Below are 27,370 nucleotides of genomic sequence, written 5' to 3'. Positions count from 1 at the left end.
TACGTTAGAGAACTCCATTTAAAGAAGATTTTTCTTTGCAAGCCTACTAAAATGTCCTGGTAGGATCTTGCCTCTGGATATGTCTGCTGACACCCAGAAGAAGCTGGTTCTTTCTTTGAATTTGCTATTAGGAGCACTTCCGAGAAGCAGCTCCTGCCATTGGCAATATCTTTTCTGCACCTTTCTCCACCTAAGTCCTTTCTTCCTCTGGTGTTCTACATCTTTCGTTGCTGTACAGTGTGTGGTGGGATATAGGTTTTACCTCAGACCTTGTAAGCTACTTGCTAACTCTGTCTTGCACTGACCTTCTTTGTTACTTCACGCAATCTTGTTGTTGGCATAAAACACCTCTTACTTTTTACAGGAAAGTTTACCAGATTTCATTGCTTTCAGTAGTAATGGATTGGCACAGACTCTCTTGTCCCTTGCTAGAGAAGTGAGTGAGACTTTCTCTGAAAGGGCTAACTGAAATAAGATAACTCCAGAGTGGAATTGCCTCATTAAAACCTTCTTGAAACCTTTCTGGAAAAGGAGTGATTTAGAGAGAGGGTATTAATTGGATAGATTCTCTGTATCAAGGAAAGGAAAGGACTTATTTGGGCAATGCTCATGAACAGTTTGAGGGAAGTTGGCAGCTTGTCCTTTCAATCAACAGGGGATCAAATAGGTCCCCTTCCACTCCCAACTAAATTTGTTTTACCAGCATTGTCGAGTATGGATCCAATTTGTAGGTAGCAGGTCAGAGCTTCCTACTATGTCTAGAACTTCAGATTCTTCCACAAACTCATTTGTTGCCTTCTCCTTTTGACATGGATCTACTTCACTAGAAAAACGTTAAAGGTATATTTAAAAAATATATTAATTCATCGCAAGTTAAACAACATTAAAATGTATTGGTTTAATGCCATTTTAATTTTATGTATTGCATACAAAGATAAGCTCACTTTTTGTTTTTTTTTGTTTTTTTTGTTCTTGTTTTAAAAGACCTGTAGACTTTTGAGTTGAACACCAGATTAAATGTATACATTTTTGCAATGCATTGTTTTAGGTCTCTAAATTCATGGAGTCACAACAAATGTACCACCGTGTAAGATGGTAGTGTCACAAACGGCACATAATCCTGCTGAAACATGAAAGCAACCTATAGGAGTCAGCTAACAGAAATGGAGTGACATTTTTGTATATGCCATGTGGAGTAGTTTCAAAAAAAATCTTAATATTTTATATCTCAAGGGGTATAATGAAAAAATTTGACAAAATACTTTCAGATTTTCAAAAAAACTTTGTTGGTTATTCCCACTTCCTACATTGCAAGCCATCTCTATACTTCAGCAAGGTTTTATAGCGGTTATTTTGTTACCAGCATCGTGCAGGTGAAGAAATGGTACTTGAGAGATCCTGGGTTTAGTTCCCTGCCACAGGCTTTAGGTGATTTGCCCAAGGTCACAGTTGAATCTCTGTGCCTCAGTTCCCCATATGTAAAATGGGCATAATACCTCTCCACGCACGAAAGTGTTTCAAATAAATTATGAGGTAGTCAGGTATTAGTGTTGGGGGTCATGAGTACCTAGACAATGCGTGCTGATGCTAGTATAGTTAACCTTTGTAACTAAGGGAAGCTAGTTTTGCAGGTGGAGCAATGCAAGTAGTATCTCTTTTTAATACTCAGCATGTCTAGTATAGCTTTTCTGAAACATATATAGCAGATGTGGTGGGATACTATTTGCAGAAGAGGACTGGATGGAACTCAATCCAGGATTAATTAATACTAGTTTAGGGAAAATGTTAGCTTATTTCTTCTTTTGGGCTGGTCATATACTTATGAAGCATTCTCAGCCTGGGAAGCAAAAGATTGGAACCAAATTCTAATGTGGAAAGCATTGCTGTTAAGCTGATCCACATGGATGGATTAAGTTTGTCTCATATCTAAATTAAAAAATCTTGTGTTCAGAAACTTTGGTGGTGGCTAGATAAGAATCTCCAAAATGATAAATGTGTGGCTATGACCAAGGCCTTAGGTGACCACGATTTTGAACCTGTACATTTTGTTTTTCTTTTTCCTTTTTTAAAATTTAACCAGGGAAAATGCAGCCTTTTCTGTCACATTGTAATACTGTTTTTTGTTAATCCTGGCTTACAAAAAAGCTCCCTGGTCAAAGATCAAACAACAGCAGGAAAGATGTGAACTCAACATATCACTTTTCCGAAAAGGTGTTAATTTAAATACTCAAATATTTTAGTAGTACCTTTTATTTAAAAAAGGCAGTCTTTTTTAAAAAAAATGTAGTTTCCCCCCTTCTTTGTTTCCTTTTTTAGAGGATGAACTCTTTCAGACCCAATCAAAATCAGAAGAAGTGCTTTGTTTAGTACAGTGCTTCATATGCTGTTGGCACTCTAATGTTGCTTGATCCAATTTTATATGTGGTTTGGTCTGGTTTAGGTTATTATTTAAAAATGGTTATACTACCTTCTGCGACGGACAGGCAAACCATGTTTTAAGAAATACTGAAAACTGGCTAATACGACATTTTAATACCAAGTGTTTATATACTATGTATAGGCCATTGCAGCAGATCTAGGCTGCTTCCTCACTGACAAATCTTCTTTAAGGAATATTATAATACTGTTGGGGCATGATTGTTATTTGGTATGCTGCATAGATTGGAACAACCTATGCTATAACATTAATATTCACTGGTTCAGTAACCTAGTCAGGGCACTATCACAATACCCTTCAAGATAGTAGGTATATGGCTTTTTATAGCTATGTCACCACATGCATCTCAAAAATTAGAGGGTATAATTTATTGCAGGGGTTGTCAACCTTTTTCTTTCTGAGGCCCTCCCCAACATGCGAAAAAAATTCCATGGCCCACTTGTGCCACAACTGTTTTTCTGCATATAAAAGCCAGGGCCAGTGTTGGGGGTAGCAAGCAGGGCAGTTGCTTGGGCCCCCATGAAGCTAAGTTGCTCAGGGCTCATTGGCAGGGCTCAGGGCCATGAGCTTCAGCCCCATGTGGTGGGGCATTGGCTTTCTGCCCTGGGCCCTAGCAAGTGTAATGTCGACCCTGCTTGGCGGACTCCCTGAAACCTGCTTCGCCCTAGACCCTTGGTTGAGAACCACTGATTTATTGTATTTAAAGTCAGAGTTGGCAGTCAACACCTGTATTTTAATATGTTGAATGCTAAGTTTAACTCCTTGAAGTTGTTTAAAACTGTTATGGTGTCTTCAGATTTTTCATAGAGGACAAGCATCCTTTTTACCAGGCTTGAAAAATTCTTGAAGCTTGGTTGTACAACTTGTTAACAGAAAGCAATCTGAACATGATTGAGTCTGTGGTGTTGAATGAATTCACTGATATCTAGATTATATATTAATAATTACACTGATGGTGCAGGGATACTGGTCTACAGTTGAAGTTCTGGCCAAAGTAGTCACACAGGTATTAAACTTTTTATCTATTTAGTGACTTTTTTGAGTATTATTAATAATAGCTAGCATGCTGTTCATCACAACTTTTTTTTTGTGGAAGCAGTGTGATTTCTATCATCCTGGCCCATAAGCAGATTGGTCTAATTTGATGTATTCAGCACAAGTATTTTGCTAATACTGGACTTTAGCACAGTCTCTTTGGCTGGCACAGTTCTAGTAGTAGGCTGAAAGATAATTTCACTTGGAGAAAACATTTTCTTCTGAGTCAACTTGGTTTATGATTAGTGGTGTGTTAAGACCTTACTGTTGTAGATGTTATCTCTTACCATGCTTCAGAAATGGTGTAGGTATATACAAACACTAACAAAATATACCCTAAAAGTTTGTATTTGCTATTTTTATTTAGCTATTATTGCAAAATATCTGGAATTTAAATATGGTTAGAAATCAATAAAAATTACAGCATGTGTTCCTTGTCCTTTTGGGATGGGAAATAGGTCCATCATTTGTTAGCCATGTGTGTTGGAGAACTGTTAAATCCCGAAGTGTTGGGTTGTGTTTACCCCTTTATATACTGAATCATTTAATTTACGGAAAAATACTTCAATTTTTTTCCCCCCAGCTTGTCAAGTAACTATGAAGCTCAAATGAAGAGTCTCTTAAGGATCGTGAGGATATTTTGTCATGTCTTTCGCATAGGCCCATCCTCTCCCAATAATGGAAATGACATGGGCTACAATGGAAATAAAACTCCAAGAAGTCAGGTGTTCAAGGTCAGAAAAGTATATGACGTTGTTAGGAAGATAGACGTTAAAGAGATGAATTTCACAAAGCATGCATTCATTAATCAGACATCTCATGAACAGGAAGTAAGTTTGGTTGATACCCATATCTGTTTTTAAGCTAGGCCCACCTCTTTACGTTTTGTGTAATCAATTTTTTACATTTTTTTATTGACCTACAACTTACCTTTTCTTTTTCTCTTCTTAATTTCTCCTACTAATAATCTCATGTCATTTTAAAACATTTAAAATGTCTTATTATCACTCTGTGTTTGTAATGGTAGATCTTAGTTTTTAATTTCTGTTTTAGGTTTAGTAGTATAGCTTGTAATCTCAATGCTGTAATGTTAAGAAATATACTAGAATGCATAAATGTAAATCCAAAATATGATAATTAGAGGTTTATCAGGTTTTTATCACTTCTTTTATATTTCTCAAAATAGATTAAATTTAATTTGTTTGTTTCTTCGCTTTCATCACCAAGTCTTTTCTGAAGTAATCTTGTTTAAGAACTTTCAGTCAATAACTTTATTACTGAATACTTTAAAGCTTATTGGCTTTCTACTATCTTGACACATCTGTACAAAGCTCTGGTTAATGAAGTCTCACCTCTGAATGTATATTTTTCATGTATATGATACTTCTGTAGGAAATTGCGTAACTTGCTATTTTGTAAAGCATTCCGTTTTTGCTGTCCGCTAAATTTCATCTTTTCAAAACAGAGTTGTTACATTTTCTTAATGACGTGAAAATCACGTTAGCATTGAGGTAGGTATGTATCTTTGTTGAGAGATGAATATATTGGTAGAAACAAAGCAGCCCCAAAAGAGAATACTCAAAATTTGAACCTTGTAATTCTTCTTTTTGTTGAATAGTGTTACCTACTGGAAGGAGGGGAGAAAATATATAAATTAAAAAGCCTCTCTGTTTCAGATGATGTCTGATTCTTGTTGGTAAAATAGTCTGTCCTTTTTCTCAGTGGACTCTACTGGGAAATATGAAATCTACTGCAGAAGAAATATTGCTAATATAACTAAAGCTTTTTCCTAAAACTGAAATATTACAGTTGAATAACTTGATATGCAGGTGAACATCACTAAACTCTACTCACAGTGCCCTCCCTTATTGTCAGCAAAGATTTAATGGCAGAGTGCTGTGGGGAAGGTTTGTGTTACTAAGATCTCATTGCTTCTCAAAATACACTGGTAATAGCCTTTTTACACTATATAAAGCAAAACTTATATTTTCAAATACATGAGCTGAGTATATTTAACGATGTTCTGTACTAACATGGCTTTAAATCTTAACTTGCTAATTAGCAAAAGTGAGAATTGCATGATGGGTCTCAGTTTGTTTTGTTTGTTTTTAGCGAAGTTTGTCTGTGTTTAGAAACCTTAAATTTTGAAGAGAGGATTCTGCCTTGGCTTCTGATGGCTTTTCTGTCTGGGCATTTTTAGGACAGATTCATTTTCACTTTCAGGTGTTAGCCCTCATCTCCAGTTTTACATTTTACTTTACAAGCAATAGGGAGGGCTAGTTTAAAAATCTTCAGTGGCATGTTGCAAGGAGTATGCTTCTTTTGGACTCACAGTATTCAGATAGCTTAGGTGGTGGGGGCCAGAAAGTATTTGGCTCCCAGAAGGCATGTTTTCCTCTTTAATCCTTCCTTAGGTATGTAGTGGTCCTGATCACTTTAATCCTTTGGGAAGGAAGACGTCATACTGTGCCTGCCAGTCAGCAGTGGATACTGTTTCAAGTGGAGGCTGCTTAAGATCTCTCAATGGTACCAAACAATGTGTACATATTTAATACATTTTAAAATGTATGTCTCGGGTGACATTCTGGCCCTACTGAAGTCAATGCTTAAACTGACTGCTGCTGTTAACTTCAGTGGGGCCAAAATCGATTGATTGATACATATCAGTACAAGCTTCTGAAATAACTACAGTGAGTAGCAAAAGTTACTGCCACAAGTCAAAATATAAATCCATGCAAAGGTGAAATAAGCACCATGTCAAATCATATTAAAATATCTTCCATAGTACCCTCAACATTGCTAAATTTAGGCTTTAGATTGGAAGATACTTAAAGGCAAAGGTCCTTAACTTAGAGTTCTGCCACTGGCTTTACAGTTTATCCAGTGGCGTAGCTAGGTGCAGAAAACGGGGAGCGGAGATGATAAAAAAAAAAAAAAAAAAAAAAAGGCGCCACCCGCTTGTACTCACCTGGCAGCGCTCCGGGTCTTCAGCGGCACTTCAGCATTGGGTCCTTCACTCACTCCAGTCTTCGGTGGCACTGAAGGATACACCCCGCTGCCGAAGAGCTGCCGAAGACCCGGCTCACTGCCGGGTGAGTGAAAATTAAAAAGGCGCCACTTGTGGTTGGTGGGGGAGCAGCCGCTGCCCCGCTCCTCCCCGAAGTACGCTACGGAGTTGATATAGGATTCCAGTTGATCTTAACTTTCATGACTGCTGTTATGAAAGTAGTAGTCTTATGTAGCTGGCTTTCAAACCATTAGGGCTTTGCTTTGAATTGCACCAAGCAGTGAGAAGAACTAGTGCAAAGGATGAATGCTATGCATTCATTTGAACTAGTGCAGAGCTCTGAGAACAGATATTGTATGCAAGTGTTCCCTCTTGTAGGCAGGTGGATGTATTCTTCACTAGGTGAAGCCGCTGGGTGCCCTTCAAGGAAAGAGCAACTCTAGAAATTTCCTTTTTGAGAAACCACCTTCCTGTGTCATGTTGTGCTGTGAAGATGAGTACAGGCATGGGAACTGGTCCTCTCTTCCCCCTCCTACCCCTAAGTATAAAAGAATAGCAGGGTGTCCTCTGTGAAGGAGCCCTTTCCTTTGGAATGTAATCCTCAGGGTTCAAAGGACCCTGAATCTGCTGACCTTTTGGACATGTTGCAAGACTGTTTTAAAAAGGCTGTAGATGGAGCAAATGTTACCCATGTTGCTGTGTAGGGAAATGTGTGGTTTAATAAATATGATCATATGCAATCTGGTTACTCCTCTTAATATACTGATTTATTGTATTTTAAAATTTTCAGAAGTGCTTAAGGTCTTGGGCCATGAATGCCCCCGAAATGGGGGTTGGAGTGTGGGAGGGGGTGAGAGCTCTGGGGTGGGGCCAGAAATGAGGCGTTCAGGCTGTGGGAGGAGGCTCCATTCTGGGGCAGGCGGTTGGAGTGCGGGAGTGGGTGAGGGCTCCAGCTAGGGATGTGGGCTCTGGGGTGGGGCTGGGGATGAGTGGTTTGGGGTGCAGGAGGGTGTTCCAGGCTCGGACCAAGAGATTCAGAGGCCAGGAGGGGGATCAGGGCTGGGGCAGGGGGTTGGGGTACGGGGAGGGTCAGGGGTGCAGGCTCTGGGTGTCGCTTACTTCAAGCTGCTCCCGGAAGCAGCGCCATGGCCGTCCTATCTGCAGGCGCCATCCCTGCAGGTCCCATTGGCCATGGTTCCCAGCCAATGGGAACTGCAGGTGGAGGAGGAGACGGGCGCTTGGGGCGGGGCAGCATGTGGAGCTCCCTAGCTGCCCCTACATGAAAATCCCTGGCCCCACTCCCCAACTGGAGCGCTGGAGCGGGGCAAGCCCTCGACCCTGCTCCCCGGCGGGAGCTCAAGGGCCAGATTAAAAGGGCCGACGGGCCAGATGTTACCCACGGGCTGCAGTTTGCCCATCCCTGCTTATACACTTAAGTAAAAAAAAAAAAAAAATGGCCACAGTAATCTGGCATGGAGAGGTGAAAAGGGTTTGGATAGACCCTGAGCATGGGCTAACATGGAAAAAGCTCACAGTTTGAGGGAAGAGAATAGCTGTGATCTTACTGGAGCAAGCTTCATTTAAGCTATTCCAAAGGTACTAAAAGTGGGTGTATTACCTGTGTCATGCAGATGATAGAATGCACTAGGAGTCAGCCCCACTTCGTGGGTGAAGGAATCACTAGCTAATTAAAACTCACTGCTTGATTATACTCAACTTTGGCTGTGCAAGGAAGTCCTTTGGCTAATATACATTTTGTTTAGAAACCCAAGTTTGAAGGAAAATCCCTTTTAACTCAAATTAAAAGTCTGCCTGTGAGAAGCCCCTTTTCTGTTTACTTTGACCAGGCTCTAGTCTCCTCTCCATTATATTCCATTGAATACCTCAAATTATTTCAGATTCAAGACTGAAGTAATGGTCCCACATCAAATTGCAGCTTTAGTTTGTCAGTAACAGGCATGGATGGCTGCTTTGAGGTAGTTATTAGAAAAGGATCAGAACTTCTTGTTCTGCATTGTGTGTTCAAGCTCACTATAGATTACCTTTGCTACCTTGTAAACTGGAGGCAACAGTTTGTCCAATAGGACCCTAAAAGAGCAAACTATCTTTGAAAAAATCATGCAGGCGCTACTTTTGCTTATGCTAAATGTTTCTCCCTGCAAGCATGCTTCTGTCTTACATTGCTTAAGTCATAGCCAGTTTGCTTTTATCTGGGTCTAACACTGGGACAATTTTAAGACTGTAGAAGTCAATAAACTTGGCTAGTAATTCCAATAAATACTGATGTGATCTGCACACTTCCAGATTTACAAATTAATTGTATTCCAGGACACTTGAACTTGATAGTCATGTCCTTGAGAGTGGGCATCTTCTAAACCTGAGATCGAATACAAAAAACGTAGCAATACCTCTTTCCTGGTCCAAATTCAGTTCACATTGGACTTAGCTCATCTTATTCCAGCCAGGTACTAACACAATGCAATCCAATTAAGTGGTGGTAGTATATGCAAGGTCAGATGCCTCATCCATGGGTAAATTAAAGATTATGATGGTCTTGTTATTGATTAAGCATTAAATAGCCCAAAGTTGATGTTGGTGTTGACCAATTTCCCTGTGCATCCAAAGCAATATCCTTTAAGCCCTGGTCTACACTAGGACTTTAGGTCGAATTTAGCAGCGTTAAATCGATGTAAACCTGCACCCGTCCACACGATGAAGCCCTTTAGTTCGACTTAAAGGGGTCTTAAAATCGATTTCCGTACTCCACCCCTGACAAGTGGATTAGCGCTTAAATCGGCCTTGCCGGGTCGAATTTGGGGTACTGTGGACACAATTCGACGGTATTGGCCTCTGGGAGCTATCCCAGAGTGCTCCATTGTGACCGCTCTGGACAGCACTCTCAACTCAGATGCACTGGCCAGGTAGACAGAAAAAGAACTGCAAACTTTTGAATCTCATTTCCTGTTGGGCCAGCGTGGCAAGCTGCAGGTGACCATGCAGAGCTCATCAGCAGAGGTGACCATGATGGAGTCCCAGAATCGCAAAAGAGCTCCAGCATGGACCGAACGGGAGGTACGGGATCTGATCGCTGTATGGGGAGAGGAATCCGTGCTATCAGAACTCCGTTCCAGTTTTCGAAATGCCAAAACCTTTGTCAAAATCTCCCAGGGCATGAAGGACAAAGGCCATAACAGGGATCCGAAGCAGTGCCGCATGAAACTTAAGGAGCTGAGGCAAGCCTACCAGAAAACCAGAGAGGCCAACGGCCGCTCCGGGTCAGAGCCCCAAACATGCCGCTTCTATGATGAGCTGCATGCCATTTTAGGGGGTTCAGCCACCACTACCCCAGCCGTGTTGTTTGACTCCTTCAATGGAGATGGAGGCAACACGGAAGCAGGTTTTGGGGACGATGATGAGGAGGAGGTTGTAGATAGCTCACAGCAAGCAAGCGGAGAAACCGGTTTTCCCGACAGCCAGGAACTGTTTCTCACCCTGGACCTGGAGCCAGTACCCCCCGAACACACCCAAGGCTGCCTCCTGGACCCGGCAGGTGGAGAAGGGACTTCCGGTGAGTGTACCTTTTAAAATACTATACATGGTTTAAAAGCAAGCATGTGAAAGGATTAATTTGCCCTGGCATTCGCGGCTCTCCTGGATGTACTCCCAAAGCCTTTGCAAAAGGTTTCTGGGGAGGGCAGCCTTATTGCTTCCTTCATGGTAGGACACTTTACCACTCCAGGCCAGTAACACGTACTCGGGAATCATTGTACAACAAAGCATTGCAGTGTATGTTTGCTGGCGTTCAAGCAACATCCGTTCTTTATCTCTCTGTGTTATCCTCAGGAGAGTGAGATATCATTCATGGTCTCCTGGTTGAAATAGGGTGCTTTTCTTCAGGGGACATTCAGAGGAGCCTGTTCCTGCTTAGCTGTTTGCCTGTGGCTGAACAGAAATGTTCCCCGCTGTTAGCCGGGGGGAGGGGGTAGCCACGCGGTGGGGGGAGGCAAAATACGACCTTGTAACGAAAGCACATGTGCTATGTATGTAATGTTAACAGCAAGGTTTACCTTGAAAGAGTGTAGCCATTGTTTTATAAAATGTGTCTTTAAATACCGCTGTCCCTTTTTTTTTCTCCACCAGCTGCATGTGTTTCAATGAACACAGGATCTTCTCCTTCCCATAGGCTAGTGAAGATTAGAAAGAAAAAAAAAACACACTCGTGATGAAATGTTCTCTGAGCTCATGCTGTCCTCCCACACTGACAGAGCACAGACGAATGCGTGGAGGCAAATAATGTCAGAGTGCAGGAAAGCACAAAATGACCAGGAGGAGAGGTGGCGGGCTGAAGAGAGTAAGTTGTGGGCTGAAGACAGGGCTGAAGCTCAAATGTGACGGCAGCGTGATGAGAGGAGGCAGGATTCAATGCTGAGGCTGCTGGAGGACCAAACCAGTATGCTCCAGTGTATGGTTGAGCTGCAGCAAAGGCAGCTGGAGCACAGACTGCCACTACAGCTCCTGTGCAACCAACCGCCCTCCTCCCCAAGTTCCATAGCTTCCACACCCAGACGCCCAAGAACGCGGTGGGGGGGCCACCGGCCAACCAGCCACTCCACCACAGAGGATTGCCCAAAAAACAGAAGGCTGACATTCAATAAATTTTAAAGTTGTAAACTTTTAAAGTGCTGTGTGGCATTTTCCTTCCCTCCTCCACCACCCCTCCTGGGCTACCTTGGTAGTCATCCCCCTATTTGTGTGATGAATGAATAAAGAATGCATGAATGTGAAGCAACAATGACCTTATTGCCTCTGCAAGCAATGATTGAAGGGAGATGGGGAGGGTGGTTAGCTTACAGGGAAGTAGAGTGAACCAAGGGGCGGGGGGTTTTATCAAGGAGAAACAAACAGAACTTTCACACTATAGCCTGGCCAGTCGTGAAACTTGTTTTCAGAGCTTCTCTGATGCGTACTGCGCCCTCCTGTGCTCTTCTAACCGCCTTGATGTCTGGCTGCGCGTAACCAGCAGCCAGGCGATTTGCCTCAACCTCCTACCCCACCATAAACGTCTCCCCCTTACTCTCACAGATATTGTGGAGCACACAACAAGCAGTAATAACTGGGAATATTGGTTTTGCTGAGGTCTAAGCGAGTCAGTAAATTGCGCCAGCGCGCCTTTAAACGTCCAAATGCACATTTTACCACCATTTTGTACTTGCTCAGCCTGTAGTTGAACAGTTCCTGACTACTGTCCAGGCTGCCTGTGTACGGCTTCATGAGCCATGGCATTAAGGGGTAGGCTGGGTCCCCAAGGATAACTATAGGCATTTCAACATCCCCAAAGGTTATTTTCTGGTCTGGGAATAAAGTCCCTTCCTGCAGCTTTTGAAACAGACCAGAGTTCCTGAAGATGCGAGCATCATGTACCTTTCCTGGCCATCCCATGTTGATGTTGGTGAAACATCCCTTGTGATCCACCAGAGCTTGCAGCACTATTGAAAAGTACCCCTTGCGGTTTATGTACTCACCAGCTTGGTGCTCCGGTGCCAAGATAGCGATATGGGTTCCGTCTATGGCCCCACCACAGTTAGGGAATCCCATTGCAGCAAAGCCATCCACTATGACCTGCACATTTCCCAGGGTCACTACCCTTGATATCAGCAGATCTTTGATTGCGTGGGCTACTTGCATCACAGCAGCCCCAACAGTAGACTTGCCCACTCCAAATTGATTCCCAACTGACCAGTAGCTGTCTGGCATTGCAAGCTTCCACAGGGCTGTCGCCAGTCGCTTCTCAACTGTGAGGGCTGCTCTCATCTTGGTATTCATGCTCTTCAGGGCAGGGGAAAGCAAGTCACAAAGTTCCATGAAAGTGCCCTTACGCATGCGAAAGTTTCGCAGCCACTGGGAATCATCCCAGACCTGCAACACTGTGCGGTCCCACCAGTCTGTGCTTGTTTCCCGAGCCCAGAATCGGCGTTCCACAGCATGAACCTGCCCCATTAGCACCATGATGCATGCATCGGCAGGGCCCATGCTTTCAGAGAAATCCGTGTCCATGTCCTGATCACTCATGTGACCGCGCTGACGTCGCCTCCTCGCCCGGTATTGCTCTGCCAGATTCTGGTGCTGCATATACTGCTGGATAATGCGTGTGGTGTTTAATGTGCTCCTAATTGCCAAAGTGAGCTGAGCGGCCTCCATGCTTGCCTTGGTATGGCGTCCGCACAGAAAAAAGGCGCGGAACGATTGTCTGCCATTGCTCTGACGGAGGGAGGGGCGACTGACGACATGGCTTACAGGGTTGGCTTCAGGGAGCTAAAATCAACAAAGGGGGTGGCTTTACATCAAGGAGTATTTCAGGCAGGACTTCACGGAGGGTTCCAATAAGAAATGGTGCACCTAAGTTATTGTTCTTATTGGAACAAGGAGGTTAGTCTGGCCTCTGATTGATACATGGCTAGATTTACCTCACTGCACCTTCTCTGTGAGTGACTGCAGTGTGACCTAGAGGAATGAGTCCCCTAGACAGGGGAGGGGGGGGGAAGCAAATGAGTACAAAACAAATCTGGTCTATTTTTTGTTTTGATCCACTCCATCTATCTTTTACATCTTTGGCTGGCAGCAGACGGTGCAAAAGGACTGCATGCCATCCACATCTCTTGCCTGCCCGCAGAAGATGGTACAGTGCGACTGCTAGCAATCCATATCGCCTGCCTGCTCACCATAAGACAGTTCAATAGGACTGACTGCAGGACTAAAGAGCATGACCTGGTCAAGTCACTCCAAATTTAGTCCCTGCGCCCATGTCTGCCCAGGTGCTCCTGGCCGACGTGGCCAGGAGCACCTCGGACATGACGATGATGGCTACCAGTCATATTGCACCGTCTGCTGCCACAAGGCAATGGGTTGCTGCTACTGTGTAGCAATGCCGTACCGCGTCTGCCAGCACCCAGGAGACATAGGGTGACGGTTACCTGAGCGGGCTCCATGCTTGCCGTGGTATGGCGTCTGCACAGGTAACTTAGGAAAAAAGGCGCGAAACGATTGTCTGCCCTTGCTTTCACGGAGGGAGGGAGGGAAGGGGGGCCTGACAATATGTACCCAGAACCACCCGCGACAATGTTTTAGTGCCCTCAGGCATTGGGATCTCAACCCAGAATTCTAATGGGCAGCGGAGACTGCGGGAACTGTGGGATAGCTACCCACAGTGCAACACTCCGGAAGTCGACGCTTGCCTCGGTACTGTGGAAGCGCTCCGCCGAGTTAATGCACTTAGAGCATTTTCTGTGGGGACACACACACTCGAATATATAAAACCGATTTCTAAAAAAACGACTTCTATAAATTCGACCTTATTCCGTAGTGTAGACATACACTAAGAGATCACTGGGACAAATAAATGTTAGACATGCTATGCCTGAATTGTGGTTTAGTATTCTGTAGGCTTCAGTGCCTCTATTAAGTTTTTAATCCTCTTGTTCTGCTGATTTTTCTAAGAAGTCTTTGATTTTTTTCTGATAGTTTTGTTAAATATGACAGTGTACTAATGAACCTCTTTGCATAATCTCCTTGTCCTAATCAGAGAAGCCTGTAACATTTGATTCTCTCATTTCTAGAATCAAATTATGATTTTTTGTTGTTATATGGCTATCGCTTTTATGGACTAGTGGTTCCCTGCTCTAAAACTTAAACATTTGTCAGTTGACTGGAAGGTATTGCTGTATACTGCAGCATGAGAGCTGGGTTTGATTTCTGGCATTCCAGGTCAGTAGAGAAGTGGCTCTCAACCTTTCTGGATTACTGTACCCCTTTCAAGAGTCTGATTTGTCTTTCGTACTTGCAAGTTTCACCTCACTTAAACTACTTGCTTACAAATCCGACATAGAAATACAAAAGTGTCACAGTACACTATTATTGAAATATTGTACACGTACCCCTGGTTGAGAACCACTGTAGTAGAGAATGAAAGTGCTGCACAAGCAACATGAATAGGTTTAAGGGAAGGGGTAGTGCCGTGTGTTACTGAACGGTAGCCTTTCTGGACACACAAAATAAAAATGATGTGACTCAAAGGATGTTTGATATATGTGCTAGAATCATAGAAATATAAAACTGGAAGGGGCCTTGAGAGGTCAAGTACAGCCCCTTGCGCAAGGAGAAAATGGAGATCAGTTACTTTTTCCTTATTCATATTGGATATAGAATAGAATTAAATTAATTCTTACCATTATAGAATGAAGTGTAAGGTCTACATTTTTAAAAGCCAATGAAGTTGGTTTCTTGGTGACCACTTCAACTAAGTCATCCTGCTTAGGCATGGTCATTAATGCTGGCATAAAACGTAGACCGCTTTGGAAGTGTGTGTGGGTGGGGCGGATTTACATTTGGTAAGTTTTATAATGTTGAAATAGGAAAACAGGAACTGAAACTGTCTCGACCACAGCTCTGAATACAATCGGAATGAATTTTGGGTCAGACCTCCAGGAATACCAATTTGATGCCTTAAGGGCATAATGGAACAGAGAATAAAAAACAGGAGTCCTAAGAAATCAAGAAGGGTGTCTGATAAGCATCTGAAATACTTAGGAGAAAGCACGCTTTAGAAATGCAAGGCTAGATTTGTCTTTCTGAGTATATATGTTATGTATACAGCTACTTTTTAATCTGATTTTTCTGTAATTCAGTAAATCTTGTTTTTAATTAAAACATTTAAGTCTTGCATTGTTTTGTGGTAAAGTCTGTCATGCATCCTTGAAGGGAAGAAGAAAAGGAGTACTTGTGGTACCTTAGAGACTAACCAATTTATTTGAGCATGAGCTTTCGTGAGCTACAGCTAGCTGTAGCTCACGAAAGCTCATGCTCAAATAAATTGGTTAGTCTCTAAGGTGCCACAAGTACTCCTTTTCTTTTTGCGAATACAGACTAACACGGCTGTTCCTCTGAAACTTGAAGGGAAGCTAACCTTCTGATCTCTTGTGAGAAATAATTGAGGTAAAAATGACTCCTATGTTGAAGCACTCAGTTGATGTGACCCCTAAGAAGTGTCATCCGTATGCTGTTTTGTCAGCATGGGTGCAAAGAAAACAGGTATCAGTCAGTGGCAGGAACAGAGTACTGAAGTTATAAGGGGAGAGGTCCAGATCCCACTTCTCAAGCACAGCAGAACCCTCTTTACTGACCCTCCCTTAACAGGCTCTACACATTTTACCAGATGAACCAGGACTCCAGGATCAGAAGTGGGCAATCTCTCCTGTGGCCACTAGATGGTGCTGCAGCATCACATTTTCCCATTTTCTGTTTTTTCCAGAATCTGGATTATCTGATCTGGTTCCGGTTCCAGTTTGACCAGATTAATGGGGAAATACCTCATAACTGTACCTCTGCAATAATGCTTTTAAGATGGGGGATGAACTGATAATACGTGTGTGCGTACAAAAGCTGCCTTACTTAATCCATACTCTTCAGTTACACCTCTAGTGAGCTATGGTCTTAAACAAAATAGATACTAAATATCTTGTCCTGTAAAAAAAACAAAAACAAAACAAAAAAACCCAACAAAAATTAAACTGCTCTATGAATCAGGTTGCAAAATAGTGAATGAGATTGGTTTTTAAAGGGCAGTGGGGAAACTTCCATAATTATACCAATAAACTTATTTCTAGCTGGTGAAATGATCATATTAGCCATATGAACTGAGATGTTGGTGATACTAGCAGAACTACTCATAAAAATACTAATTTTGGTCCTGCTCTGGCAAACTGTATGTTGATGGTTAGTGTGCGCTTGCATAGAGCCCTGTTGACTTAACGGGGGCTCTGTATAGGTGCAAGGGTCTACCTGATTGGAGCAGCTTGCTTGATCTAGATATAAAAAAGAACAGACTTGTTCAGACTTCCAGCATTTCAAATAGTATACTCAGGATTGTTAAGACTTGAATTTCATCTGTCTCACTGCCTGACCCTAGCAGTTAGGATAGTGCTACTTCTGGTCAGTGGTGTGTACATAGCAACTGCTGGACCAGCACGCATGTGTGAGAGAGTTATAAATTAATGTTGGTATAAAACACCAGGTGATCATATATCTCTTCTTTATCTACTACTTGATTCCCCTCCCCTGCTCCTTTCTCCACGGTTGTATGTAGGTTTTTTAGATTATTGTATGGATATGTGAAAAGATTTTACTTGAACAAGTACTTGACTCATCTATGAGATAAGCTTTATTAGAATTTAATTCAGCAGCTTCACCATTTGCATGGAAGTCATGCTGTACTTGTCTTTATTTATGGTGTGATCTTATTTCTAATATTCACGAATATGTCCAATTACATTTTTGTCATTTCCTTGTGCATTGCAGCCGCTGGAATTACTCTGGCACTCGTTAGATGAATGGCTAGTTCTAATAGCTACAGAATTGATGAAAAACAAGAGAGACTCTGCTAACATTACATCCATTTTACTAAAGCAGAAAGGGCCAAATCAGCAGGATGATACTCTTAAGCCTGCCTTTGATGCTGCAGGAACTGAGAGCAGAGAAAAGCTATCTACTGACACAGGGGATTCTAAAGCATATGATGTTGCAAGGAAGCAAGAAGCTTGTGCGGATTGCCAGGATGTTATCTCAGTGACAGCAAACAGGCTGAGTGCTGTCATTCAAGCGTTTTATATGTGCTGCTCCTGTCAGATGCCTCAAGGGTAAGGAGGATTCTGCTTGTTATCTAAAATTTTATTTTTTAAAATTAGTCTGATTTCTTGTGAAAATATGAATACTGACATATTAAACTAACGACAATGAAGGGATTTCTCTGTGCTTCTTTCATTTGTTCAAGTATTTTATTTTCCTAACGCTTCTAAACAATGTAGCTTACCTTCCTTTTCTTAGTGTTGCTGCTGTCTCATGAAAATTCTCAGTGCGATTCTGCTCACATTGAGTATCTTGAGTAGTTTTTGCCTTTTTTGTCTTATTACATGTGATAGTTGTGGGAAAACGTGATCTCCTGGGGTTCAACTACTTCCACTTTATATTCCACATGTGAAGTCCTCCCTAGTTTCACATAATTATGTTCATAACTGCTACTATAATTGTGATGTCAGAAAAATCAGAGCTGTCATTCATGCAAAAATAAGCACCGGTGGCAGAACTCATCTGACTTGATGTTGCAGAGAATTGTAATGGTGTACAAAACCTTTATCTCTAGGTCACGCCCATTATGAATTCAGTCCCAGGTTAGCAGACACTAAAAAGCTGTTACCCTATGACATCTGTTCTAATGGCCCATGTGAAATAGATTGGTGGTCTCAGTCCAATACCTATAAAAGTGGCAAAGAGTCCTGTGGCACCTTATAGACTAACAGGCATATTGGAGCATAAGCTTTTGTGGGTGAATACCCACTTCATTGGATGCAGTCCAATACCTAGTTAGTAGACAAGTGTCTCCATTATAACTGAACTCTTCTTGTTAATCTATTGGACATAAAGGATTGAACTTGGCTTGATAATATGCTACTTGCCCTGGAAGCATAACACTGTTGGTATTAGTGGGATAGTGTAAGAGAGCTTGTATTGCTGCTCCCTCAGTTTTACTAAGGCTAGAATTTCATTGAATAGTATTGTCCATGCAACACTTCTTTCACAAATTCAAATCTAAAAGAAAATGTTTCTGCTTTCATAAATATACTTAGCAGTAGGAGTAATAAAAAAAAACTTCTTGTCTAACTCTACAAGATTAGATTAGAATCCAGAGGATATTCCCAACAGAGCAAAATTAATTGAAGGCTGATCAGTTGTAGATGGAAGTTTTTTGACATGGGCAACATGTCCTCTTTTTTAAGTTGAGAAGGGAGTCAAACTTTTACAGTCTCCAACTCTTTCTAAATATTGAGTATACTTTGGAAAATAGATTAAAGAAAACTAGAAAAATAGGTTAAAAATAGGGTTCCCCCTCTAAGTGAGGATTATAATGATTGCACAAAACTCTTAGCCACTCAATGGTTAGCACAATACTGGATGTAGATATAGGGTAGGCTTAAAACCATAAAAACTTTTAAAAGCATTTAATATATTTTAAAATAACTTCAGGTCTTGGCAGTTAAGAGGAAGTTCCAGAACTGTTCTCCTGCAAGAACTGATAAATCAGAAGCCTAAAGCAGTGTAAAAGATGCAGTTCCCTAAAATGTTTGAGGTCTTTTATGTCATCACCTCTTGCTGGAGAAATACAGGTTTCTGAGTTCAGGTGTGGGCAGGTGAAAGGTCATGATCATATTAATGTCTTTTGGCTTGGTCGATACTACAGACTTATGTCGCTATAACTACATTGCTCACGGGTTTGGAAAATCCACATCCCTGAGCGACGCAGTTATGCTAACTTAACTCCCAGTGCAGACAGTGCTATGTCAACAGGAGGGCTTCTCCTGTCAGTATAGCTACCGCCTCTCAGGGAGGCAGAGTACCTACCAGGGATGTGGGTAGCATCTCCACTAAGTGCTACAGTGGTGCAGCTGCAGCTCTGTATGTGTAGACAAGCCTTTGGTATCTGTGTTTGTATTAAATGTTTTAGTTCATCTTCAGATGTTAATACCTTTTGAGATCTATCTTAAACAGTTAAAAGCTCCACTAAAAACATAGTAATGTTAACATTCTCTGTATATTTAAATATAAACTCAAGATGTTAGGTGCTCTTAACGTTATAGTAGAAAGGATGTATGCACTGGATGATACAATTTAGCGTGTACTCCCACCTGCATAGTGAAAGAAGCAAAAATTCTGCAGAAAAAGCATGTGATCAGTTAGGCTGTAACATAAATCGTACGCCCAGGAGAGCAGTTACTAGTCAGGCTGCATGACTCTTTGACTCTTCTTGCCTTCTTGTTTGCTTTACATTGCATCCACAGTGGTGGTGTTTAATCTTATAGTATAACTAGTTAGTTATATACTTGAAAAATCCTTTACCTCAACATGATACAGGGATTGCATAGGATTTTTTTACTTAAAATTACAAGGTTTGTTGTATAATCTTAAATTCTCCATTTGTTTTATTTTCATTGAACAAAAATTATTTACAACTAAGTACATTTTGTTTGTATTACAGGATGACATCACCTCGTTTTATAGAATTTGTCTGCAAACATGACAATGTTCTTAAGTGCTTCGTTAACCGGTAGGCCTTCAAAAGTTTGTTTTTACTTGACTAAAATGTTAGTTACAAATTCATATTTAATTGTGATTCAGAGGTGTTCGTTGCTGGGTACAATCCTGATCTAGCATGTATTCATACACATCTAATTATGCACATTAGTAGGCCCATTGCACTCTGTGGAAGTACTCCTGTGCATAAATGATGCATGTCCACAAGCGTTTGTAGGAATGAGGCTTGAATGAATATGTATGTAAGCAACTGTTCTGTATGTTTCGTATCCCAAAACTTGTCAAGAAAGAACTAGAACTATTGGTCTGTGAGTAGGTGCCATTTCCTACGCTGCTCCAAACACAGCCCACACGAGCGGTCAGAATTACCCTCCATCTCCCAAGAGTTTGGTTTACTCACAAAAGGAATGTTGAATGAAACATGTAGCCTAGTTTGTCTTCTCCTTATGCTTGGCTGCTCCCATAGTTCCTCTGAGGATTGCTCCGTCTACTCCCTTGTCCTCTCTCTAAAGAGCCTCTTTAGGTGAGGTGAGGTAATGCAAGCCTCCCGCGAAATGAGTCAGGAAAACACACTTTATGCAATGACCTTGTTTCTTGAAAATATCCTGTAATCATTTTTGGTTTGTTAGACTTTTTAAAATACCTTTTTAGGTATGCTCATTTCTGTCATGAGACTTTGGTTAGATCTGTGCACCTGCAACTAGTAAACTTCCAACCTAAAACGTTTTTTTTCAGAAACCCCAAAATAATTTTTGACCACTTTCATTTTCTCCTTGAGTGCCCTGAACTGATGTCAAGATTCATGCACATCATAAAAGCACAGGTAAATGTTAAGCACTGCTTATTTACATCTTCAATACAACACTCTTTTTTTTTCATTTGCACAGCCATAAAGTACTGATTAACTCTAAACAGTGGAGGTTAACTACCTCTAGTATTTGAGCTTAAACAAATAGATTGTGATAGTTGTCAGGGTGAACTTTTTAACTGCTATCTTTTCCACTTAAAATATAACTGAAGTACTTTGAGGACAATTGTGACCAACTGTTTCTGGCCTGTAGCTGCGCAATGATTAGTCTGAGTCTTCAATTTATAATTCTGCTATGGCTGCTCACTTCAGTCAGATATGTTGCCAGGACACTCTTGCTCTCTGTAGTATACCTCCTACCACCTGTCACGTGCCATCTGAGGTTAAAAAACTTGGGTATTATTGCAATTGCTTTCTTTCTTTTTTGTGTTCCTGTGAGTTAAGTAAAAGGGCAGGAAACAAAACCCAGTACAGTCAGTGTATTACTGCTGCAAACAAGGCCACACATGTTAGCATCGGCTGCAATGTGATCATTATCCAAGTCTGCATTAGGACTGCTGGTGGGTGGCTTGTGGCCAGCACTTTGTGTTTCTTTCAATCTTCAACAAATTGCACAAGAGAGCACCTTTACTCCTGGGGATAGTCTGGTGATTTCCTAATATTCTCTGTAGTCCTGCTCATTAGAAAGACCTATGATAAGAAACCATTTTTGTTGGTCCTTTAGACAAGTTTCTCTAAAGATTTGCTCAAATCCTAAGAAGGCATGGAGGCCAGCTCTGGGCCATGCTGCCTGAGTAGCAAAAATCTCTTTAAAGAAATTCTGTATTTTGAGAGTTATAAAGGTCTGGAGAGGATTCCCCTCTCCTCCATAATCCGGAAGGAAAAAAAATATTTTAAGAACTTAGAGTTTATGAACCCACATCCATTGCCATGTGACTAACTTTTCAGGGTATGGTGTGAGGTGTGTGCTAGCTGTCAGTGCCCTAGATGATTTTCAATTCTATTCCATATTGTACCCAGCCAAGCCCCGTATTCTGGTATCCTATCCACTGAAGCAAGTAAAGGCACGTTCTGCTTCCCCCAAGTGATGATCAGTGGGGAGAGAACACACCTCGTGTCAGGCCTTGTTCTAAGCAAAATCCCTAACAGTCGCCACAATTGTTTGAATCTTATGAGTCAAACAAGATGGAACTACCTTTCTGGTGAGATCTGCTGAAAAATGTCATTTTGTATAGATTTCTAGGGAATCCTGGCTGTTTCCATTTCCATAGCTCTTATTTGCTATTGAATTAGAGGTCACAAAAGTACTTTGAATTACTGTAAATCATACCTTTCATTGTTGCTGTCATTTTAATGACAGTGTTGACTTTTCTATCGAGAGTTATATTTGGTTTTTTGTTTGTATCTTAGAACAGCTTCTACTTTTAGTTTTAAGATAAACCTGCAATGGTGGACAAAACACCATATGAATAAGGATTTAAAATATTGAATTTCTGAGTCAGTAATTCTCATTATAGTCTCTGGAGTATCAGGGGACTCTAAAATAAAACATTCTGAGAATCCAACAGTGGGGTTTTGGGTGTTGTGAGGGGAGGTGGGTCTATGAGACTTTTTCCTTTATTAAATTGAGGAAACAGAGAATCAGTACCCTAAATGAGGAAAACCTCTTTCATCAAACAGCTTCTTAAAAACCAGAGCAGTTTCACATTAAGGCCCTGTCTATGCTACATAATTTAAATAAGTTTGTAACCACTTAGCAGCATGGTTGGCCATAAACATGATTTGTCTCCACAACTCTCTGTTCACTGTCAGCTGCCACAGTTGATAACCTGTCAAGTATCAGGGGGTAGCTGTGTTAGTCTATACCCACAAAAACAACAAGGCACCTTAAAGACTAACAGATTTATTTGAGCATAAGCTTTTGTGGGTAAAAAACCCACTTCTTCAGTGCATCTCAAATAATGCATCTTCAGTGCATCTGCCCCCTTAGCCCCCCCCCCCCCCCCGGTCCTGTGTGGAAAGGACTTCAAAGCTTGACGGTGTAACTGGTGAGGCCAGTCCTCCTTGCCTGAACACGTAACCCGCAATGCTGCTTCTGGCATTTTCTCTAAGCGTTCTGTCTGCTGAGATGTGTGAGATAGCTGCCCACATTTCCCAGAATGCACTGATGCAGTTAGCATAGTAAGTGCACATGCATAATTGTATTTTAACTATGGTTGTGAGATAGAAGTGATGTACTGAAAGACAAACACATAACTGGGTCACATGGGTGTCATGAACTGGTTACAAAAACATGACTGTACTTGTTGTATGATCAGGGCCTAACTTCGGTCAAAACCAAATCAGACATACTGAATTTCTCTCAAAGCTGAAGAAAATAACTGACTTAAAAACCAACCAACCAAAAACCATTCTGAATTTGCTCACTTTTACCGAAGACCTCTTCTATCATCGTATTCGGTAAAGTCCTATTATTGTCTGGTACTATTGATTATGGCCTCTTCAGCATAGGGGATCAATGAGGAATAAGAATGGAAGCATATGCTTGTGTTAATATGTTAAATAGACCATGTGGAGGATAGTTTCAAAGAAAACATTATTCGTGAGAATTCATTATTGAACTTAAAAGTGAGCTAATTGGTTGCAAATGTATTCAATTACAGATCTAATGTTCAAAGTGCCTGGACATAAGCACTTGAATTGTTAAGTGTCGTCTTTTCCAAATACAAAAATGAGCTATACAGAATGTTTGTATATTCTTTTCTCAGGATTAGTGCTTGATTTTGCTTTTAGTTCCTTTGTGAAATCTTGTTGAAATGTCTAATTACTCTTTAATGAAGTCCCTTACTGGAGCTTAATATTTAAAGTGAATTTAACAGAATGCTTTGATTACTAGCCTTGAGTATGATTGACTAATACATTGGGCATTTTTCACCTGTTTTGTTTTGTAGCCCTTTAAAGATCGTTGTGAGTGGTTCTATGAACATTTGCACTCTGGACAGCCAGATTCAGACATGGTGCACAGACCAGTCAATGAAAATGACATCCTGTTGGTTCACAGAGGTATTAGACTACAAGGAGAAGGAGTGCATGTATAAAGTGCGTAATATTTTTGTGATTTTCTTTTAAGATATAAAATTAACTAGTGTTTCATATTTAGATTCTATTTTTAGGAGTAGCTGTGAAGTTGTGTTTAAAGCAAATTGTGCAAAGCTAAAGCAGGGGATTGCGGTGCGATTCCATGGCGAAGAAGGCATGGTGGGTAAAACCTTCATAAACAATTTTTTGATATACATATAAATCATTTATACTAATTCTAACTAAAATTTTAATCTAAATGAAATTTTAACAATACTCTTATACTTTTGCTTAAGAAATATATTTGGTTACTCATTTTGTTAAACTATTTGTAAAATTAAATTTCTTTGTGCTGTATTGTTATCCTTTTGACATGTAGGGTCAAGGTGTGGTACGTGAATGGTTTGATATCTTATCCAATGAGATAGTTAATCCAGATTATGCACTGTTCACCCAGTCAGCTGATGGTATGTTGGTATCTCTTGTTCTTCTAACTTTACATTTTGCTTCAGCAAATGATCATAATCTAAGGAAAAGGTCAGATAAATTATTCATAATGCAAACCGTTATCAATTAAGATATAAAGAACAGAAAAAATCCTTTGCTATTAAAGAAATAGTGTGCACTGTCCATTAACTACAACTGAGAACTAAACAACTTTTATTAGTTGAAGTGTTGCTGACTGACTTGCCAGTATTGCTCTTTCTTTGGCATGGGTGGAGAAATTCTATTTTAGGTCTTTTTGACTTTCCAGTTTTATCTTCCTGTCTTTTTCTTGGTAGTAAGAAGACATACCTCATGCATCAGCAGCAAAAGGGTGCAGTCTTTCCCCTTGCAGTTACTTGTATGTCTGGGCTGATGCAGGCAGGATATGGGGAGTTTTTCATCACGTCTTGACATCAGCCCCACAACTGGTTTCTGCAGTAAAAACAGCTATTCATCTCCCTGGAATTGCTCTTCAGTGCCTAGCGTCTTGTCTCTTGGGTACCCAACAGATCTTCTAGCTGTAAAGCTTTCTTCAGCAGTAGGGATTGTCTGTCTCACTCCTTCTACCAGTTTCTTAGGAAACTGCAAAGAGAACCCAGCCAGCAAATGTTGCATCCTGAAAGCTGGGAAAAAGGATTTAGGAAGGTGTGTGAGAGAGACTGAACTTTCTGTCACCTTGCTTTAATAGATGAAGAGGAGCTGTTAGGCTTTAATCCTGCAAACACTTAAAGTATGTTCAGAACTTTAGCCATGTGAATAGCCATGGAACTGCTTATGTGAGTAAAATGATGCCTGTGCATAAGGATTGTCGGTATTGGGGCCTATATGTAGTAGCTCATTATTACCCTTATGATGAGGGTATCCCTGATTGTCTATTAAAATTCCATTTTAACCCATTTCTTTCCTAAATCACTTTAGTCCTGCTGAATGTAGTACAGAAATTACAATCTGAATTAGAATATGCTAAAAACAAACACACACAAAAACCAGAACAAATTTTTACTTCAGTGTTTCAGATAATCAAACAAGCTGATTACTTAGGTAGAAGAAAAATAACTTTGAAATAGACCACAGGTAAGTACAGCTACACTTAAGCAAGTTGTTTGGCTCTAATGATAGTCTATTGAACAATGCACGCTAATTCTAAAAGTCTGGAGAACTTGCTTCAACTTTTTATTATGTAGAAAGTTACCGAGAACTTGAAATTACATAATTAAATTTTAATTATACAGAGGAACATTTCCTCCTCCTTTTTCATAGTGTCAGACCTTGCCTATTGTAAGTTGTGCCCAAGTTTTGGCTATGCGTGTTTTATATTCGCTCTAGATGGCCTTTATACTTTAACTCCAAACCAGCAAGAATGTAAATATTTCTGAAAAATATTCAAATTTTTGTAAATTCAGTAGATTGAGGCGAAGAAGGTACACACACTTTGGCCCTGGGAAATGTTGTTTTTGTTTGAAATGTTAAGAATGTATATGTGCAGTAAGAAATATCAAAGTTTCAGTTTTAATCAGTAATTACAAGTTTTATCCTGTTTTTTTGCTTTTTGCTTTTTTTGCTTTTGGTCACAATAGATTGCTCAGAAAAGGGGATAGTGTGGGTGTGTTTTTGTTTTTGTTGTCCTACGAACAAATTGCAACTGTTGAATATATTTGAGAGATTCAAATTACAGTAAAAATTATATAGGCTGCAGTTGTAAGATACAGGCTAAAACTATGACTAAATATAATAGCACCCTTTTGTTTCATAGGAACAACCTTCCAGCCAAACAGCAACTCTTCTGTAAATCCTGATCACTTGAACTACTTTCGATTTGCTGGACAGATCTTGGGTTTAGCTCTGAATCACAGGCAGCTGGTCAACATTTACTTCACAAGGTCATTCTACAAGCATATTCTTGGTATGGTTCTATTAAAATCCTGTTTTAGACAACAAATTCATTTCAGTAAATGATATAAATGATGTGGCTTGGTGGTATAGTTACTTATGTACTAGGCTTTCATCTTCGGTGACCTATGGTAAAAAATGGTGGATGTGAAAGTAAGTCTTTTTTTGCGTGCATCAGAGTTGCAGCACAATACGTCATGACTGGCATTCTCTGAAGAAAGACTTAGATTGGAATACTAAAGTTGTTGAAAATGGAAGTATACTGGGTACTTCTGTACGGGGAATCTTAGTAGAGCAACTTTTGCGCTATATCAACTGGAGCAAATAGCTCGTCCTTCACTCTTATTAACCAATATATGAAGCTCACTTGTGGATTTTTCTTAAGAAAAAATTACAGTGCCACTGCTATAACCCCTTTCAAGTGTAAATATATAATTAGTGGCCACTGCCACTTTGCATTCGATTGTCTTTTTAAAAACATTCTTAGTTCAGAGACCAGAAGTACAGGCATTATAGCCAGCAGGTTTATTAGTTTTATCATGTAATAACACCCTGTTGATATTTAAATGGCACGTTCATTCTAAACCTTGTTTTCCAAGGTTTGTAATTTCTTAGATATGTTCTAGTCTGAAATTACTTATGTTCCTTAGCCTAGAAGTATGAGACCTTTCAGGAATTCTGACAAAAATCTCTTCATAGTGGATCCGTGAACTCTAATTCAAACATTCGGGGTTTTAACTTAAAACTCTGTCCCTCAGTGAAGGGTGCTTGATTTGATAACTTATGAAAAAGATTGACTAAGAAGTTTTTCCAGTGAATGAAAATAGTTCCCCTCTCGCCCCCCTTCCCCCCTCCCTTTGATAAATTTGCAACGTTGTCTTAACTAAGAAACTTGCCAGATCTAGGGAAAAAAATCTACTACTCCACTCTTACCATAAACACCCACATACACACTCAGGTTCTCATCCCATTGCACCAAAGTAAATCTGTATTTTTACCACCGCCATTACTAACCATTCCTTCCCCTGACAAATTTATTACTTCTCAGTAGTGGCTCGTTGATGCTGCTGCAGTAGCCTTCTCACCCTCTTTTTCTTTTCAATGGAACTATTTTTGAGTCATCATTTAGAATGTAAGTTTTGTGTCCTTTCTATAAACTATCCTCTCGGAATCTAACAACTCTTAATAGAAAGGAGATTATTCTTGCTCAAGTTTCCAAAGAATTTCATACCAATTTCTATAGTACCCTTTTGGTTTCACCCACCTTAAATTCTATGGGATTTTTCCATAAGAGTCTCATGGCTGCCATAGCTGCCTCAGCATAACCATGTCCACCAAAACCTCAAGTCTTTCTCCCGTGGGAGAACCCTAGTGTCTCAAAGATTGCCCCAGATGCAACAGCACTGTTCCAGTCCCCAGAAAGGTGCTGGAGTTCTGTTCTTTCTTCTTTAGAAATGGGGAAACTAAGAACTCTGGTGTCTTTGACTCCTCC

General features: G+C 40.7%; 2 protein-coding genes across 5 annotated transcripts in view; both read left to right on the top strand.

The window, feature by feature from the left end:
* The window catches only part of LOC142071475 (uncharacterized), a 366,622-nt gene that overhangs the window by 92,959 nt on the left and 246,293 nt on the right, over nt 1-27,370 (top strand). The window lies entirely within an intron of this gene.
* Nucleotides 1-27,370, top strand: part of HACE1 (HECT domain and ankyrin repeat containing E3 ubiquitin protein ligase 1) — a 92,207-nt gene that overhangs the window by 31,012 nt on the left and 33,825 nt on the right. For 3 of the 4 annotated variants that reach the window (XM_048844917.2, XM_048844920.2, XM_048844921.2), the window contains 8 exons: nt 4,056-4,302; nt 16,830-17,167; nt 19,561-19,629; nt 20,352-20,439; nt 23,376-23,487; nt 23,585-23,682; nt 23,882-23,969; nt 25,742-25,891. In XM_048844917.2, coding sequence (XP_048700874.1) covers nt 4,056-4,302; nt 16,830-17,167; nt 19,561-19,629; nt 20,352-20,439; nt 23,376-23,487; nt 23,585-23,682; nt 23,882-23,969; nt 25,742-25,891 — 1,190 coding nt within the window. The remainder of the gene's footprint in view (nt 1-4,055; nt 4,303-16,829; nt 17,168-19,560; nt 19,630-20,351; nt 20,440-23,375; nt 23,488-23,584; nt 23,683-23,881; nt 23,970-25,741; nt 25,892-27,370) is intronic. The other variant, XM_048844918.2, reaches the window with a different exon arrangement.

The sequence above is a fragment of the Caretta caretta genome, chromosome 3, assembly GCF_965140235.1.
Source record: "Caretta caretta isolate rCarCar2 chromosome 3, rCarCar1.hap1, whole genome shotgun sequence".
In the NCBI taxonomy this organism is placed as follows: domain Eukaryota; kingdom Metazoa; phylum Chordata; order Testudines; family Cheloniidae; genus Caretta; species Caretta caretta.
The sequence above is the reverse complement of the archived record's forward strand: the minus strand, read 5'-3'. Positions and strand labels throughout refer to the sequence as shown.